The sequence below is a fragment of the Haplochromis burtoni genome, unplaced genomic scaffold (assembly GCF_018398535.1).
Source record: "Haplochromis burtoni strain Fernald_Lab_line unplaced genomic scaffold, NCSU_Asbu1 Contig_40, whole genome shotgun sequence".
In the NCBI taxonomy this organism is placed as follows: domain Eukaryota; kingdom Metazoa; phylum Chordata; class Actinopteri; order Cichliformes; family Cichlidae; genus Haplochromis; species Haplochromis burtoni.
Window position 1 is genome coordinate 762,372 of NW_024582401.1, and position 20,483 is coordinate 782,854.

General features: G+C 42.7%; 1 protein-coding gene across 3 annotated transcripts in view; it reads right to left on the reverse strand.

Annotated features, from left to right (window-relative positions):
- pard3ba (par-3 family cell polarity regulator beta a) overlaps positions 1-20,483 on the reverse strand; it is a 190,611-nt gene that overhangs the window by 53,497 nt on the left and 116,631 nt on the right. For all 3 annotated transcript variants that reach the window (XM_005920031.3, XM_005920030.3, XM_042219931.1), the window contains one exon: positions 164-274. In XM_005920031.3, coding sequence (XP_005920093.1) covers positions 164-274 — 111 coding nt within the window. The remainder of the gene's footprint in view (positions 1-163; positions 275-20,483) is intronic.

Sequence of the window (20,483 nt, forward strand, 5' to 3'; positions counted from 1 at the left end):
TCGCAGCACTTTACTACTGTGACAAATGCTGGTCTATTATTATTCTACTGTACATGTTGTAAGCTGCTCTGTTATCACACCCTCGACTGTGAAATAATAATAAAACAACAACACACAGAATGTCAATTTTTTGGTTGTTGTTGGGGTTTTTTGTGATTCATACCCATCTCTGTCATCGGGGATCCTGTCCAGCTCCTCCTCACTCAGTGCCTCCAGTTTGCTCTTTGAAGCTTTTGCTGCATCTTTGCTCTTGTCTTCCTTCTTCTTGCCAAACCTGGAAACGACAAGAGGGTGAATTTGATCATCTCAAAGCCTCAGGCAGATAAAACCGTGGTGCTCTTATTCTGAAAGGACGGTTTATGGGCTTTAGTATCCTTTTGGAGACTTTAATGATGAAACAACACACTTCACTCAGTCAACAGAGCATGCACGAGTTGATGAAAGAGGCTCTCCGGCTCACACAACATGAAAACACCACACACACACACACACACACACTTCACTTTGCATCAGCTTTCCAAATCTGCTAGACAAACTCATTGTAACTCCTGTGCGTTCATTAGCGGCTGTGCCTGGAAAAAGACTGCTTAATGATAGATACAGTTATAATGTCACAGCAGGAACTGACAATCCTCACTTTGTGTGTGTGTGTGTGTGTGTGTGTGTGTGTGTGTGTGTGTGTGTGTGTGTGTGGGCAAATGCAGAGAAAAAAAAGGCGCAGAGCTGTCATGTAGCATATGGAGTATGAATATTTTAACATTTTGTTCAATAAAATAGCTGTTACACCGCAGCAGTGTGTTATCCTTTCCTTATCAACTCTGCCATTACGACCATCATCATCATTATCATTCTGCAGTCTTATTCTCTCGTTTTCGCAGGCAGAACATACTCGTCGCCACCTCTCTTCGACTTACAATGAATCTCGTCTTCGCGCTTTCAAGAAATTAACTGAGCCTTTTGCTCTAAATATTTCATATTCTTCCACCTCTCTTTCACATCGTCGTTCTCGCCGAGCCCGCCACCCTCTCCCTCGCTCTTTTTCGCTCTCTTTCTCTCGCCGCCTCCGTCTCACCCGCCAACCCGCTTCTCTTTTTCTCTCTCACCCTCTCCTCCCCTCTGAGCTCCCGCTGAGCCAATCTAATGTCTGTGTTTATCTCATTAACAGCGAGGCACTTCTCATTACTGCTACAGGCAGATACGTGGCCTGAATGGTAACCCGCTGGCCTGGCCAAGTGGAAACCTGGACAGGGATGCCACATTGGCCTGGCACCATCCTGCAAACCAATTAGAGTTGTTTTTTAGCTAATCTACCCGCTTCACTTGTACCTGTGTGGGTGACTGCTGCCAAAAGCAGGTCAGATATTCACATTGCTCGAGTTTTACTGTGAAAGATGAAAATAGAGACGCCAAATCAAATCATTTTCTTTTGATGTGCACAGTTTGTACTCACGAGGTCGTAAACTCATAGGTTTACCTACTTTAACATGACATTTAAACTCAACTCGATTGATATTTCTTTGTGCTCGTGTAACATTTTTTTGTTTTTTATGAGCTTTATCATTCTAAACAGCCATAAAGCCGGTTTCCTACAGCACACACAGATGGCCTCGATAAGCACTGCTATGCTAATTCCTAGCACATAAACATGCCACTCTTTAATCAGAATATTGCAGCTTTTGTCTACGTAACCTGCCTTCACCACTAATTCAGTCTCTGGACAGGACTCTCACATTAGCTCTGTTAAAATTTAGCGATCCAATCAGTAGCAAACACATCCTACTGGGCCTTCAATGGTGCAGTATACTGAGGAGTGATCCAAATGAGCGTTTCAACTCCCCAGAGTCAGACTGTCAACACTGACTTGTGCTGTAACATACTGATGCAACTGAGGGACAACCTTCCTCATGTATAGCATGAAATTCAAGGTAAAATGTGGCTACTCTGACACACTGGGGTTGATCCAGCTCTCAGTGGAGATGTGAATGTACATGTGGTCCGAACGGGACTAATCTAAAAATAGCACAAGTGCCAGCGGCCACATTTAATCAAGTAGGATTTGCATTTGTTTAAGTGCAGAATTTCAGATTGGACCTTGTATAAAACTAATAAAAGAGTACTAAGATTAAACTTAAAATATTCAGTTTTTTGATAAAGCTTACAGTTGGGGCTGGATCAGGTGACCCTGAACCATCCCATAATTATGCTGCTACAGGCTCAGAACTTCCTGTGACTCACCTCATTTCACTCCCCAGGGGTTTTTCCTTCTCCCACATTCTATGTTTTATCTCCATACACATCCTTTATTCTTTCCTCTTTCCCCTCACACCTTAACCCAGGGGTGTTGAACTCCAGGCCTCGAGGGCTGGTGTCCTGCAGGTTTTAGATATCACCGTGGGTCAACACACCTGAATCAAATGATTAGTTCATTACCAGCCCCCTGGAGAACTTCAAGACATGTTGAGCAGGTCATTTAGCCATTTAAATCAGCTGTGTTGGATCAAGGACACATCTAAAACCTGCAGGATACCGGCCCTCGAGGCCTGGAGTTTGACACCTGTGCCTTAACCGATCACACCAGAAGACCGCAACTCCCTAAACCTGGTTCTGGTGGAGGTTTCTTCCTGTTAAAAGGGAGTTTTTCCTTCTCACCATCACCTAGTTGTTGCTCACAGCTACTGAATGCTGCAGGGTCTTTAACTTGCAGTGTAAAGGACCTTGAAGCGACAGTTGTTGGGATTTGGCACTACATAAATAAACCTGAGGTGAAGTGAACTGAATTAATTTACGTAGGATTGTTTTACTACTGCTTGGTAAACCGCTTTCATCTGTGAAACTCAGCACCATCTGTAATAGTGATTTTTGGCTGACTCGACCTCTTCTCAAGGACCAGTAATTTGTCACACCTGTAGCTTGGAACAAATTCCATGTTTGTCATTTATATTAGGTCAAGAAAAGGAGTGACCTCGTGCAACTTCAGTGTTGTTCTATTCAGCCTAAGCGGAGCAGGGGTCTAATCGACCAGAATAAGTGGAAACACTTGTGTGGCTATGAAGGATCTGTAGGGCAGAGCCCATTATCTCCTTGACTCGACAAAAGTCATGGAAGGCATTACACTGCAGTATTCAGAGGCAGAGCAGCTGGAGCCGTGGCGGGTAAACTGAGCCTGATGTGCAAAATGTGTAGCGTTCCCCTTTAAGCAACACTGGCAGAGTTTCACACTGATCTTTGAGCTGTTTTGGGAAGTTTAAAAGCTGTCATCTGCAACATCCGTGTTTTATTTTTATTTTTCTTTCGGCGATATCGCGGATGCTAAGCCCCTGCTGCTGTAATGTTTTTCCACCTCTCTTCCTAGAGATCACTTGCCACAGAAACAGTGTGGGCGCTGCTGCAGCATCTTTTTTCTCCCCTACAGATTTTTTTTATTTTTTTTTATACTTGGAACTATTTTGATTTTGATTTTCTAAGCACTCCCACATTATGCAGGAGCCAAAAGCAGACTAGCAATTACCTCAGCGATAACCATATAAAAATCAGCATCTTCAGAAAAGAAATATCAGCGCTGTTCATCTTCTATGCATCAGTAGACATATAATTATATTACACATAAATATATGATTATCGAAATCCCAGGTTTAGTCGGCCGAGCTGTTTGCTAGATTCACACACACACTCTCACCACCCTACACTCACACACACCACACACACACACACACACACACACACACAAACACACACACACACAACAACACACACACACACACACACACACACACACACACACAAAGCGCACTTAATCAACATCTGAGGGGGCAGAGGTCTCAGTTGGACCCATCATTATATCTGCATTAATTAGGAAAGCTTCTTCTTCTCACTGTATTGTCTGAGAAAAGATGGAAAGAAAAAGAAAGAGGGTGGCACAGAACAGGGGTGGGACTCCCAATTAGAGACGTCTACCTTTCCCATCACCTTATGCGTTGTTCATCACCAAACATCCCCCCATCGTTTCCCTATTGCTATGAAACTAATGTCTGCTTCTCTTTTCTCTCTCTCTGTTTTTTAATTACTTTCTTTTTTTGTTGTGGTTTGTTTTTTTAAGCTTCCTCTGTATAGCGCCGGTTTTGCTCTGTCACTGGTTCTGAAATGTGGACAGTTAATTTCCTGTTGCGTGCGAGAATGAAGCTGGATAAAAATTTGAAAATGCACCAGCACATTTAAAGACAAAGAACCTACAAAAAAAAAAAGAAAAGCTCATGAGCACACACACACACACACACACACACACACACACACACAGCAGTAAACTAGAAATAAACAGATTGTTCACAAAAAACAGGTAAGCGGCTGCACACACTAAAGAAGACAGCATATACATCAACAGAGGTAACGAACACACAGTAACTCTGCAGGGAACTGCAAACAGTCTCATGGAATAGGACATCTCATTAACTTAGCATTATCTACCTACACAACCACTCCATCAAACTCTCATTAGAGAAAAGTAGGGGGTCCTTGTGAGTCAGGCTGCTCTGGTGTCCCATTTAATACACTCCCCACTGACACAGGAGTTACTGGGAACCATTATTAGGATGTCGTTGTCATTATTAACCCGCCGCTCCCACAGCCGCCCTGGGATCACCTTGGCAGGCCTGGGACGGTGAGAGGAGATGATGTTGCCTGTTTGTCACTATATATAAAGTACGGTATATTTGTCATGGAGTAATTTTGAAACGTTTGTCTTAAAAAGTTGGTTTTCTTTGACAAACAGCTAATGCTTCACAAAGGCCTTTCCTCTTTTTTCTTCTTCTTCTCCACTTTGCAGCATCCTAATTTGGACAAACGTTGCAGTGAAATGAACTCTTCATGGTTCAGCAAGACATACTGGACAAGTTCATGCTCCCAACTTTGTGGGAACAGTTTGGGGATGGCCCCTTCCTGTTCCGACATGACTGCACACCAGTACACAAAGCGAGGTCTGTAAAGACATGGATGAGCACATTTGGTGTGGAAGAACTTGACTGGCCTGCACAGAGTCCTGACCTTAACCCGATAGAACAGCTTTGGGATGAATTAGAGCAGAGACTGTGAGTCAGGCCTTCACCTCCAACATCAGTGTCTGACCTCACAAATGCATTTCTCTAGGAATCGCCAAAGATTCCCATGAACACTCCTAAGCCTTGTGGAAACCAGAAGAGTTAAAGCTGTTATAGCTGCAAAGGGAGGGCTGCCATCATGTTTAAAACGTGTGTGAAGACAGACAGGCAAATAAATCCTATAAATAATTGTATATTTATGCACCAAAAACTTTCCTCTTTTTACTTCTTCTTATGGTTTCCCTAAATTTCATGTGAAAAACCTTAGTCAGGCATAACAGATGATGACTAGTGCACTTTGCAAAACTGACACCCTAATTCGGACCAAAAGCAGTCAGCTAGGTGCGCCAGGATCTCAGCTGGTAAGAAACTATAGTGACTGTAATTACTACAGCAACTGTCATTCTCATTACTGTGGAAGAGAGGGGGAAGAGGCGTAAGAGCTCAGTTAGCCATCCTCTAATGAGGCTCTATATGTAACACTAGGATCACAGCTATCCTGGGTGGTGATGTCACCAACCTGACCTGTGCAATTAAAGCTCTAGGATGGAGGAAAAGGGCCAAAGGGAGCAAAAAGAGCTTGCTCCATAGGATAAATCGTTATATAGGATTTCTTTAACATCTATCTCAAATTACTGCAACAAACTAGAAATCTCATTTAGAGCAGCTTTAGATCTTAACGTTTTCCGTTTAAATAAAATCATCTCTTTACTTCCATTCTCAGCATTAAGGCTTCTTTGTTCTCTGCAATTGTGACAACAACTCTGATGGTGTGCAGTTGTGTGTAATCTTAATAAGCTTTCCTAACGTGGTGCAACAGGGAGCCAGTGGGTGGTTGGTTATCGCCAGGCATAACGAGGGATGTGAGAATGCTGTCTGCTAGCACCGTGGGTGTGTGTGTGGGCCCGTGTGGAGGAAGCCATGTTTTCACAAGGAGGACAAGGATTTAATTGACGCGTGTGCATGTGCACATTACGTGTGTGTGCTCACACGCTTGCAGGCTTGATGATACTTGTGAACACCTTGCCATTCCACATTTGAGTTGAAGCGCGCGCGCACACGCTCACACAGAGACACGCTAAAGCATCACACACACAACGGCAGAGCGCTGCGGCTCATCACTGCGACAAAGGTGGTTTAGCATTCTGTCTACAGAGGAAACAGATTAAAGAGAGAAGAGGAGCAAGGAAGATAAAAACAACTAAATGAGTCCAGAAGAAAGGAAGAAAAACTACTAATACAATATCTGTATAAAACTTTAAAAACAAACAATCAAGATTTACAGCGATAAAAGCAAATGGAAACATTCTGATAATGAAAGAACCCACTGGAACAGAACAAAATGGGTAAAACGAGTAAAGTTAAACATTAAAAATTCAAGTCTGGTAAAGTCAAGTAAATAAATGAACAAGTTTAATCATTATAGCTCGACAAATAATACTTTTAGCTTCAACTTCAGCAAATCCTTTTTCTTAGGATCTGGTTGCACGGGCCCCTGGTAACCGCTGGTTGTTAGGGAAAAAATGAGTTTTCCCCAACTGGTTGGCGAGTAGCTGCAGGACGTTGCTGGCTGTTGCAAGATAACATCTATCATAAGAAAGTATACAATATTGCACTGATAACCTCATTGCAATTGCTTTGGCTTCTAGCAAACACCCATAGTTAAAGAAAGAAGACGGCAGCTTTTCTGCAAACACTTGCCAACTACCTGCTGAGTGGTTGCATGACTATGAAGAGTGTGATGCAAATGAAAACGGAGAATATTTCCCTTGAAAAGGTGTTAAAAGTTGTCCCTTACCGCTGAAACTAACATGTTTCAAAAGGTGAAACTTTTAGCTTAAAATGAAACGATTTCCTTTTACAGCTTGCGTCGCACTTTTTTAAAATTCACTACAGCTCGGAGAGCATATCTAATAAAATTTGATGTCTTTGGTGAAACTCCCTCTCCACAACCAACTTCAACTCGCAAAAGCCAGCAACCACTCACCAACCGGCTGGGGAATGCACATTTTTCTCTAGTGACTGAGGGTTGCTACAGGGTCACCGACTGATCTCTATGACTGCGTAACAGAGGCCTCATTGAAATAAGTCCTGCTCCTTAGAAGCCTGAACACAAGAACCGCATTCTCTCCAGTTTGAAGTCGAGATTGGAACAGCCCAAAAACATCAAGCTGGAGACCTCAAGCAGAAGTCACATACATGCCAACGGAAATATCAGGACACAAGAGAGGCACAGGCTTAAAACTGACCCTAAATAATACTAGCAGCAAATAATAAGACGCTAAACCTGATGCGATGCATTTTTGTCTCTACCAACATATGTTAGTATGTAACTATGGCCCCTCTGGACTGTTGGCTTTGCACATTCTGAGACTGAAAATCTTTGTCAGTGCAACATTTATGGGGTGAAGGTGGGTTGCAAAGCGGCTTGTTAAATGGAGTCCTATCTGAGATACATCGATTGGATGATTGTAAGGGTCTCAGCGGAGCCATCAGCTGATGTCGTCTGACACTGAGATCAGCTGATTGAGGCTCTTTGCATTAGTTCTGTCTGTCTTTGAGGTGAAAAAAGGTTGGAGGAGCCTTTACAGGGGAGGACTTATTTGACATTATATTTGATACTGCATCAATTGAGGCTCCAAGGCTAGTCGGGCTTCTTTTATCTGTCTTGGGGGGGTAGTAAAGGATATATTACTGCGCTATGCTACATGGAAGGAAGAATAAAGGGTAGAAAAGACTTTCTGTCACCGGACAAACTTCAGAATGAGGCAACTTATGTCCTGTAAACATGTGCTCATCCCTGTTCTTCTTCATAGTGTGTATCTCTACGATAACTGCTTCCATACTTTAACCTTAACGTCTGAATATCCTCAAAGATTTCTGACTGAAAAAAGATTTTGTTAACACATAACAATAATCCTGTGTTGTGGAGTGATCTGCCATCTGGCTGGTACACTATTAAAATCCTTCTGTAAACAGGCGAGCATGTGAACAATGCCACTTATACGTGATGGTAAAACCATCACATGCATAGCATGCATTGTTTTCTAGTCTGTGTTGACTCGTAGCGTGTTACCACAAAAAATAATGATTTCTTGCAACAGGCTTGTTATGTCCTTTTCAATAACGAGGCTGCAGATAGCTCAGAGCAAGTGAGAAAACTGGCCAAATCCTATTCGCCCTGGAGAATAAGAGCAAGGTATAAAGAAGCAGAGTGGATAAAAAGAGAAAAGAAAGCAAGAGAAAGGCAGGGAAAAAAACAAAACAATGAGTAAGTAAGAAAAGAGGAATTAAATGAGCAAACCAGAAAAAGTGAGAGCCGGCTAAATAGCCCATCTGCCTGGGAGAATAAGCGAACAAGAAGGAGGCAGAGAAGAAAGAGAGAAAGACGAGAAAAAGTGAAAGAGAAGACGAGGGATGGATGTGTTAGCCAAAGCTCCTGTGAAAGTGCAGCTCGGCTGGGGAGGAATAAGGAGCTTAGGAATATATAGAGGGAATGCAGCTGCGTTCAGAGGCACAGGGAGAACAGTTAATCAGCCAAGCAGAAATGTTATCGCAGTAATTAGATTGCTCTGTATGTATTTGGAGAAGAGTGCACATATCTCAGTGGAGTTTTCAGTAAAGAAAGTAAAGGAGGGGAAAGATATGAGGCGAGTGAAAGAGAAACAAACTGAGAAGCAGACGGAGAGAGAGAAACAGGAGAGATGGGAAGAGAGGGGGGGAGGAGATTAACAGAGCCGTGATGTAACACGGTGCCTTCTTCTCCTGTTCTGGCGAAGTGGCGCTGCTCAACAGTGAGACCCGTCGGAAAATATTTCAGGCTTCCAATAGACAGAATAGCACTGAGGGCAAAAAATAGACAACAAGTGCTCTTTAAAATTGGTGTGGTTTCCTTGTGGAAGTGAGGATCAGGCTACAAGTGGACTGCCGCCCAACGACGAGGTCACGTCAGGCCGCTGGAAGCTGGCTTTTGGCAGACAGCTAGGCCAGCCAATCCAGGCCTCTCTGAAGAGAGTCCCACCTTTGCTCGATAATGAAAACAGCCAGCAGGCCATGAGCTTTCCCCACCGGGCATAATTAAATCTATTTATCTGACTTTCCCTCCATATGCCCTGCACAGTACACCAGCAATTTGGCACAAATCAGCTTCCATTGATGCCGGATACAAGCGCCGATAGGACTGGGATGAATCTGTAGCTAGATCCACCCAAGTGCTAATCGTAGTTAAAATAGCTTCATTTAGAAGGCATTAATAATGTAGGGAGGAAGATACAAGTAGAGGGTATAAGCTATCTTAATATTCAGTTCTTTAAAGTACTTTAGCTGAGCATCACAGCAGAAGATAATTCAAAGATCATGGAGTGAGGAAGGGCACAGCATGTAGCAAAGGAGAATAAAAGCTCAGTAGGACTTACGGACCAAAAGCAAGCCAGTAAACTGACTCTTGCATGAGAACGTTTTGCTACTTCGCAATGTCAAAGAAACTACGGTGTCGTCAACAAGCTGTAACGCAAGAGGAGGAGGAGCCGCCAAATTTCCTCTTCAAATGAGAGTAATTTAACACCTAAAGGAGAGAGGATCGAGGCAGGCAGGTATGAACGCACAGCAAGTTGCTCTCAAGGGAGCAGAAAGCATATGGAAAGCTTGTCTTAATCAACGCCTGGCCGGTCCTTCAAGCACTGATGCTTCAGTCAGACAATAAGTGATGAAGAGAGGGCGGGAAGAAGGTGCTAGGATAGAAGGAAATAGGAAAGGACTGAGAAAGGAAGGGTTGTCCAAGAAAAAGATGAAGAAGAAGAAGAAGAAAAGAAAGAAAAAAAAGAGTGAGAAGGGATGCAAGCAAAAGTAAAAGGGAAAAGGATGAAGGGAGAGCAAACAGAGGAGATGGAGTGTAAAGTGCTGGAGTGCTGCGCCGTCCAGGGGCTGCCTGGTGAAATATGGGCTTCCCTTTAATTGTTTGCATTCTGATATGTGGCATATTTTAGCAATTCCACATAAAATCTGTCCCCCCCAGCAATTTGTCTTTTGTTTCGCTCCCCACTTCTGTCAGGGAAACCATTCATATTTAACAAGACCACTGGGCTATATGCCTCATTTTCATACTCGGCCATTGTCTGGGCAGTACATTCAGCCAGTGCACTGACCTCTCCACTCTTTGTTGCAGACATCACACACACGCATGCATGGACGCACGCACACATGCAATGAGATATAAACAGATTAAGATGATGAAAGCTAGGCACATTAGCATACACGATCACAAAGCCTTTATCTTGCTTAGTTTGCACAATACTGCACTTAATCTGACTAGAATCACTGGTTTAGATGGTCAGTTTACACAAACTACAAATAAGAACTAACCATATCACTTGGTTTTTTTCCTTTCATGTTTTGGTTTAAAGTTCTGTGGATTATTTTAACAGGTAGAGTCATTTTTAAAATCATAACTGTGGATGTTGTGGTTCAAAATGAGCATCAGAATGGGGAAGAAAGGTGATTTAAGTGACTTAAATCGAAAATGTAACTCAAATAGCCACTCATTGCAACCAAGGTACGTGGAAGGGCACCTCTGAATGCATCATACCTTGTAGCAGACACGCTACAGCAGAAGAAGACCACACCAGGTGGCACCCCTGCAACTGTGTGATGCTATGATGTCAACATGGACCAGAATCTCTTAGGAATGTTTCAAACGTTTAAAACTGCAAAAGCAAACAGTATGTCTTAGGTTTCAGGTTCACCATAGTAGGTAAAGAAGTTTCTGACAGGATGATAGATTTAGATGAAAATCTACAGAAGTACTCTATTTGGCCTGATTTGGCCAGTGGTCTGAAACCTGGCTTTTACTGGCCTAGGCAACAGAAGAACACACACATACATAGATTTAAACTCATTTTGAAAAGTTCCGGATGCTTTAAACCTGGATGAAAGTGAAAAATCTGTTTTAATACTCCTGGAAACCACCTGTGAACTTTGTGATTCATAGAAATTCTTCACATTTTCCAGCTGCAGGCTTGGAAGCAAAAAAAAAGGCTAGGTCACCGTGACTCCACATGAGAGCCACTGGCAGACTGAGAAAGGTTAGACTACTGGCTCCTCCGGCCCTCCACACATCCTCATACAAGAAACACTTAACCTTCTTGGTGTGCAAAGCAGAGGTCGTGCTCTGAGTGTATTTTAGTGGGAGATACGCGGTAGAGGGGAATAAGGAAACCCTCAAGTAAAGAGGAATACTTGTGCGCTTGTGTGTTCTTGAATGTGTCTGTCATTAGCACATTAAATGACAGAGGAAGTCCATCCATCACACATGGCATGGCTGGAGAGGACATAACCGCCAGTGGAGGTGTAATCACTTCCTGGCGCCCGATGCTTTGAGCACATGTACGTCCAGGAGTTGGTAAGATCACATGCTAATTGGTCGTGACTGTTTCCTGTGGCCTCGTTGAGACCTTTAATTGGCCGGTGAGTGATGGGCAGCTGGCTGGTGAGATGCCGCTGAGCCGTCTGGATGATACGAATGCGTCTGTGCTTCGAAAGGCCCGTCCCTCGGGGTCAATTCAAATGTCATAACTCGACGGGGACTGATGGATCGTGAAAGCGATCAACGCAAATGGAAGCCTCGTCTCACTGTCTCATTTTGTAATTACCGTGTGGCCAATATTTCTCAGAACAAATGTGGGTATTGTGTTCCTGAGCCGGATGACTCACTCAGACTTTACCAGTCAAAAGAAAGAAAAAAGAAAAATAGGGCTTCGCTCCTAATGAGAACACAGCTATTTGAAAACAGTGACAGCAACTCTATTGGCTGGCAGAACTGCAGAGAACATTATAGAGTAATTAGTTCTCTGAAGATTGCTTCTTATGTAACATAGGGTGTAACATACTAATGAACAATAATAATAAAAAAAACTTATCTGAATAAAAGAGTATACACCCGGTGGCCTCCAAACTTCCCAGGGAAAATCTGGAGGTAAACAAGTTGTTCAGAAGCCTATAAATAAAGTAATTAATTCCTCAACTGCTCCACTGGAGCTCCTTCACGGTCAAGCTGCAAAGGAGTGAGTCGGCATCCTCGCCTCACCCCTCCCCTACCCGCCCAACACCAGAGCTGTAAATAAGAGAGGGAGAGAGAGCGGCTGTGAGCCAAAACGCTCTGGTTGGAGGCAGGTGTAGCCGGGCTATGAAAAACAAGAAACATAAAATGCTTTTCGTGTGAGAAGAGAAGGGGAGATTTCAAGGGGAAGGCGAGTCAAGGGGAAGCGTTGTAGCGACAGAAAAAGGGAGCGAGGAGAACGGTGGGAAGGAACGGCGGAGGCGCGTCGCGACTGCCCCCTTTATCAGCTGATATATATGCATGAGGATTTCCTCATCATCTCCACTGTCAATTTCCCGTCCCTCTGATATTTGACTGACAGCTCGCATCAACACCAATAAACCTGCACATCATTTCAGGAAAAGCTGCCCATCGTGCTGAATGGAGGGGAGAAATGGAGGGAAAAAAGTTAATTTGTTTTCCCGCCAGCTGCCGACAGTGATAGCGTCCGCGTCTGTTTGCTTCCATGGCAAAGTTGTAAATTAGAATTGTGCCTCAGTACCAAGTACAGGAAGCTGCTTCTGCTGCGAGAAAGCTCATTTCCAACAACGGTAAAAAGTACTTGGCAGCTTTTTATATGTAGGGCGACCGGAGACTTACCGGAAGCAAATTGAGCACAATTCTGAATTATGACAAGAAAAATGAAATAGCTGTCATTTTAGGACTGCTTTTTCCTCTATGGAGGGTGATTCACTGGTTGTTGTTAGCAGTATTTTAATGTAATAGCGTGTAGCTTCAAGAACCATGCTGGTATTTATATCTGGGACTGAGTATAATAAATTTGGACATAAGAACACACACAAAAAACAAAATGACGAGGCCAACATATCCAAATACTAATGCCACATACTGCACGCACACACACACGCACACACACGCACACACTAAATAACAGGTTGTTCTACTCACCACTCACAACTAAAGCTCAAAGCAAATAAAAGGACTGATTTTCTTTCCTTCACTGCAGCTTTGAATTAATCACAGTGCACAACTTGCATCAGGTAAAATTGCAAAAGATTTGCATGTACCTCCCTTACATAAACGTACCAATACCAGAAATGCAAATATTCGAAACCCATATCAAAATTCTCCTGTCGAGTAAAAATCCATAAGTCCCCGGTAAATTCCCAAACAGTTTTAATCAGAGCAGTTGGGCTTTTGATTAAGTCACAGCACAATAACAGCTGCGTTATGTGTGCGTCGCATAGCCCCTCACAACCTATGCAAAGCATTTGATTTAGCAGCTTATGCTACGCCACTGGAAATGTTATGCTTGACTAGATAAACAATCTATTAAATGATTCCATCAGAATCTTCCTGACAGATCTCAAAGATGTTTTCAAAGGTTTTCCGTCAGAGATTTTGGTCATTACACAGTTGCTGCAGATTTGTGGTTGCACACCCACCATGTTCCTGGCCTGTGATTGGATTGAGATCTGGTGACTGCCGAGGCCATTTGTGACCACACCGCCATGTTCAAGAAACCAGTTTGAGACGATTTGGTGAGCCTGTGTGAACTGGAGTTTCCCCATTCTTAGCTGACAAGAGTGACATTCAGTGCGGTCTTCTGCTGCTGTAGCCCACCTGCTTCAAGGTTGGATGCAAAGACACTCTTCTGCATGCTTTGATTGTAACAAACGGTAAATTGAAATATATTCATATCAGCCTGAAGCTGTCTAGCTGTGAGTGACACCTGGTGTAGTCGTTGCACGTGTTGTGCATCCAGAAATGTGGAGATGCTCTTCTGCATACCTTGGCTTTAATAAATGGTTATTTGAGGTACTATCATCTTTCCAGCATCTGCATTTCACCTATCAAAACAGCACGCTTGTTCTCTGGCCTCTGGTAAAGAAACATAAGGGAATGCTATTCACCAGGTGACCTAAGAGTATCCTGCCTCCTTTGAAATCTTCATGGTCATAAAATAAAAACTATTGATTATTATAAATAATTCAGAACTATTTACTCACTTTTAAGACCCATGTGGAACACACTCCAGAAATCTGAGTGCTTTCTTGATGGTAATGCTATTTATACATATGCTTCCTCCTCCACCTTGAATATTCTTTATTCCATTTACTACAGGGTGCTGCATTTTATTACCAACCACTGTATCTTATATGAAAATTTGAGATGGTCCTCTTAAACAAACATAAGGGAGCAGTGCTGCTTGATGTTTGTTTATTAAAAATTACCCAATTACCTCTGCTGCCTTGTTAAGATTTAAATGTAGTACTTACGATGCCGAGTCACAGGAAGTTCTAACACTAGCTGCACCTCTTATTTACTCTACAACTGGGTTCAGATACTTTGCTGCATACAAATAGGATTAAATACAAAAGTTTGAAAACTACATTCTCTTATTTTATTTGAGGATTTTATGCATGAGCATCACTCCTGAATAAGATTTTCCTAAATTTCAAAATGTCCATTCTCATGTTATCTTTGCAAAGGTCTCCTTTAAAAACAGGACACCCTGATTTCAATGAGATCACCTGTTTAAATAAAGGATTTAATAATAATGCGAGCCCTCAGCTATGCACGGGTGCACTCTCTCATTTTAATTCAGCCAACCTTTGCTCAAAGTATACAGCAGGGAGAATATACTCTGCAAGGCTTTACATTCCCTAGGAACGTGTATTTAAGGCAGCCCTGATTAGTAAGCGATAGCTGCGAGTTCCACGCCTGTCAAGTGTGCAAAGAAAGTGATTTGTGGTTTTGCATACATTATTTATGGAAAGATAAAGAGATGAATAGAGGGAGTGATAATGCTTATCCACAAGAGATATCCTGTGAGCAAAATATATGGCCTTACGCATATTTTACAAAAGGGAATACTAACATTAATAAATACTGTCTTGCAGACTCCTTTCTGTATCAGCGCAGCTAGCAGCCCTTAAATGCCAGATGAGATGCTGGATCAAAGAAATCCACCTGCAGTGCATTAACCCAACGGTGGGATTAGGTAATGCACCTCCGATTTACCCCATCACAGCTTAGAGTCACTGCTGTGAGGCACCCACACAAACATGTCAGAGGGATTTTGATATGCCTACCAACACGGCTGACAAGTACAGCCTATTCAAGATTCCTTTCCCTTCCTGCTGATCTTAAGGTCACTTGGTGTTTAAAGTCACTGCGGCACTGTTGTGGCCTGTTTCAGTGCTCCACATTACTATTATTTCGCACCGATGGTCGGCCTTACTTTCCTGGTTTCTTTCAAATAAACAGATGGGCAGTGACAACCATTCATACCAGAGCAGGAACAGAAAAAAATAACAGTCCACAGAAACCTCAGAGTAAAGGAATAACACGCCCTGCCTCTGTTTAACTGGCAGGAGGTTTCTTGGACCTCGCACTAGTCATTAGCACACTTGATAATAGAAAATTAGAAACTCGAGTGAATCCATCGAGGACTCTGAAGCTAATTTTATCCAGCGTTGCTTAGTTAAATCAATAGTTCACTCAAGGACAGAGAGAAATGAACTGGGAAAGAGATACTCAACCATAGAAAGCTAAGTGAAGCAAAACAGAACAAAGAAAGGACATTTGAGGACAATCTGAGGAGAAAAGGCTCATCGGGAAACTAAAATTGGAAGAGCAAAGGCTCGAGGAACAAGGAGGAGGAAGACAGGCGCTCTTATAAGAGCAGTAATCCATCAGAAATCATCAAGCGTCGAGCTCCTTCAGTTTGACACCGAGACTTTGGTTTTGCAGAGCACAGCCCACCAGTGACTACCTTTTCCACCCCGCACATTCTGCTGCTCCGCGATAGGATGAGAGCGGAACGGACGGAGCTAATTGGCTTGCGTCACTGTCGGATTTCTTCTGCGCCGCAAACAGAGGAGCGGGGGAGAGGATATACTGTACGATGCCGTACGTGGGATTTGTAAACAGCAGATCAGAAGCGTCGACTTTCATGTCCCTTAAATGGGTTGAGGGGTGTTTGCGTGCGGTGGCGGCAGGAGACGTGCTGATAGCGACAGCTCCACATTGATCCTGACTGAGTGACTGACGGGACACGAAACAGACGGCGTGTGTCAGTGCCCGGCAGGGCCGGCAGCGGAGTTGAGCAATGACACACCCGGTGACTGGTGTGATGAACGCTCAAGCTGATGGAGTTGCATGAATCTGTGTATAAACACAAATCCACATTTCAGTGCAGACCGAATGTCACTTGGGAGTGAAACGGGGAGCGTTGCACACAACCCTGACCTCCTGATTAAGTCGTGCTGGATAAAACCATAACATGTCTAATCCTTCATGAAAACAAGACCGGGTCTGAGCTCAAGCAGTTCAAGCTGTACACACAAGAACAAACGCCCTCAGCAACTTTCCAAGGCTGAGAAACTTGTAGAAATATCACTTTGGGGAATGGTGAGGAGGGAGCTCTAGCTTTTACTTCGAGATAAAAATAATATTGTAGGCAAAGGTTTTATTACAGTCCAAAAGTGGAAGATAAATATCCTTTTTCTGATAAGGACATCTGAAACTCCTGACCAGGCTAACCTGTCTTGTTCTGCAGATATGGCGGCGACGTTGAGAGAAAACATAAGAGCAGCCTAGTGTTAGTCTTTCCGCGGTCTGTCAGCAGCACGGCCCCCGAGGCTACGTCCTGGGCAAAGACTTCACTGCCGTCTGCTGAATACAGACAAGACGAGCAGTCAAGCGCTACTGAGGAAGGTCTGAAGGGCACTGCCATTTGTCTTGGCTTATTTAGCAATCAGGGAGACAAGACGCGAATGGGGCTTTGTGAGCACGGTGATGAAAAAGAGGAGAAACCGCATCCGAGCCCAGAACAGGAGGGACACATACAGGAAGCAGAACGCACTCTTCCATCTTTAACCTTAAGACGGTGTGTCTTTTTTGACACTTTGTTTAATTCGATGGGAGTTCTGTTTTAACCCCCCCACCCATCAAAAAAACTGGCAAATGTCCAAATCAGTTTGGACTATTTGACAGTGAAACAGAAATCAGGAAGCAATGTCATTACAAAGTCGATTTCACAGCAGTCCCTGAGATTCAAATCAAATCACAACCGGCTTGTAGAGCGGGCCCGGCTTACTGTACGCACAAAAAAAGACTTTGTTGTTGCTGTGGCGACTATAATGCTCAAATAATTACTAAAATACCTGCATAATTGTTCTGTTTGTATGCTATTGCACAGTTAGAGACCTTGCATGGGCCATGCACTTCTAATATGCAATAAGTGTATGAGAATAAAGTTAGAAATTAAATTAACCAATAGCATAATTGGTATTTCCCCCCAGATTTACTCTAAATATCACAATAATACCTTGAATATCTCTCACCATGACAGCTATAAAGAGAAAATTGGATATTGTGACCACCGTATGCTAAATCGTGACTATTTTTTGTCAAATAATGGTACAAAATATGTGCTCCACCAATTTCGCAGCAATTGGTGGAAATATATACATGCAGGTGCTTAATAGATTCCCCCGCCAATCTGACTTAACGGAGTCACTATTTTACAACTCCCTACGGTGGTGCTTATCAAATGAATGAGTCTACAGTAAAATGAATGGAAATTAATGAACCTTTAGGGGGGAAAAAAAGAGAAATTCACAGGGGGATTGGCAAACAGAGGAGGGAAATAAATCAGCGCCTACTTAAATGAATAACTGGACTATTAAATTTGAATAATAATACACACACACACACACACTCAAAGCACAATGACGTGAATGAATCCATAATTACAGTTTTACACCTTTTTAGGTGCATTTCTATCTAAGTTACACTAATTTTGATATCATGCGTTATCGCGGGTAACATATCATGACAGTATTATGTGGTGAGTTAAGGAGCATTCCCACTGTGTCGCGCTCAGTGACTCGATTAATGTGCTGAACTGTTACATTGAAAGCATCTCTAGGAAACAATTCTTACAAAAAACGAATTTTAAGCCCTCTTTAAAACCTGAAACTCGAAATAAAATTCAATTTTTTGGAAAATGGAGTGTTTATTTAACTTTTTTGACAAATTAAACAAAAAAACAACAACAATATTAATTTGAATATTTTAGTTTTAATTGGTATCATATTTGCTACATCTGGCATCTTTGGTAATCGACTGCTAAAAATTGATTGTGCATCTTATTTTGGTTCTTCATGGTGGAAAAATAAACCACACTGATGATGTCGACGTCTCAAAAACACACAAAAACTGTATGTATCAAATGATACACTAGGTGTTAATGGGTTAAACAGGAAAGGCTGCTGCTTGGCTGACCAATTTACCATCGTGTGCATTTCGATTCAATAAAGATTACATGGATTTTTCCAAAAGGATATTCACCGTTTTATCAAATGATGTAATTACATTTTTTTTACCTTAAACAAACACGTTTCTTAAGGCAAACTGCTGCACTCATGTAAAATAACAATATCTAGGCTTTTAAATGCAAGGCCATGAAACAATACAATGAGGATCATGTATGAATTTAGAAAAAATAAATGTTCCCACAACAAATATGTGATTTCCAGAGGTCACCGTATATCCAGCTGTTTGCTACCCAATGCCAAAAACAACTTGCTCTTCAAACAATGCAGCAGCTAAATTAAATATTTACGGCCACTGGAAGGACGGGGCCGGCTTCCAGCATTTGTCGTGCTAGCTGTTGTTGTGCACACTTTCATTGCCGCGGTAAATTGAGGTCATATGTTTATAATTTGCCCTTTTCCTAATGCTGCCATTGGAGTAAAATAACATTTGAGAGCTGCAATCAGATTGAACAGTGCAATACTCCAGCTAATTAAGTCATATTTCAAGTTCAATAACAATCAAGCTGGACGGATAAAGGCCAGGGAGAGCGCGAGAGAGAGGGGCGAGTGTGCGGCGTGACAATCTGGAAGCTTTTACAATAGTCAGGCTATTGTTGAGGTAGAAGAGGAGTCCAAGTCTGTGCAAGAGACCAGCAGCAGGCTGGTTTTGATTGTTTCTGACTACTGTGTTAAATTAAGAGGGGGGAAAAAAGAGCGTGGACATAGTGAGATGTGTGAGCCCAATGACAGATGCATTTTACTGATACACCTGAACTTGAACTGTGAGAAATAAAATAAGTGAAAATTGGCAAGTAAAGGCAAAGAGACAAGGAGAGTATACACAAGGCAGGAAGAGAGAAGCGAGGATCCAAATGCAGAAGTACAAATAGAAAAACGAGGAGTCCTTGTGCAGCACATGTGTAGAGCTTCATATAAACACAATGTGTGTGGCGCAGAATAGGAAACAAAACTGTCTTTCCTGGGTAAATCCAGCTGTAGGCGAAGTGGATTTCAGCTTTACACTCAACTACAAGCTGACATGTGCTCTTGCATGTACCTCCTCCAAGTGTGTCCTTCATCTTGCCCTTCCCAGCCCCGGCTCGACTCTCCCCTACCGGGCTCAACGTGTGAACATCTCCTCCATTACTGCCCTTGACACTGTGGCCGATTGGATTCTTATCTGCCATCTGTAGGCCAACGCTCAGCTCGCGCTATCTCTCGTCACAGCCTAATTGAATCTCAAGTGTTGGAAGTGTAGTGATACACTGACCACACCGTGTCACTGCCAATAGATAAGGATTGCAGCTGGTGGGATTGGACCACCGCAAATCACGATGGGGACATGTTGATAAGGGGGGTGACGAGCGGTTTGGGTCACTACTGTGCGACTTTGCTTGGATTGAGAAATAATGGATACCCTCCATTACTGAGAAGCTTGTGTTCACATCCAATATCCAAGATCCCGTAATCCTGCTGTGCTCGCAGAGGTAATTTGTTGAAACTTAACCAAGAAAAGTAAGACATAGTGCTGCTTCTGTCCATCGATTCTTCTGTTTACAGGAGGGATGCACCTGATGTCTGTTTCCCTCACAGCTACAAAATGCACATCTGGTTTTAACCAGCAGGCAAACCTAAAAATAAAAGACTAGTAGAAAATAATACAGATGAAAATCAGCTCAATTTAAAGAGAACAATATAAGTAATGCTGCTTTCAGACGATGCTATAGCTTGAGCTTTAGGAGTAGTTATCTGGTTTGTTCTAGCTGTTAATTTTCTTTTAAATTAGAAAATATGTGATTTAAAAAAAATCAAAGCAAAGCCTTTTAAATGGTTTTGTTTCAGCTAAAGCTGTAATGATAATACTATTATTATAGAGTTAGGCTAATGCTAACTGGTGATCACTGAACATTTTCCCTCCTCATCTTTTTTTTTCAGTAATTTTGCATTTTGCTAGGGTCAGTGTCCCTCCTGGTACCATGAGCTGATGCATAGGACCCTGCAGAGGTTGCACAG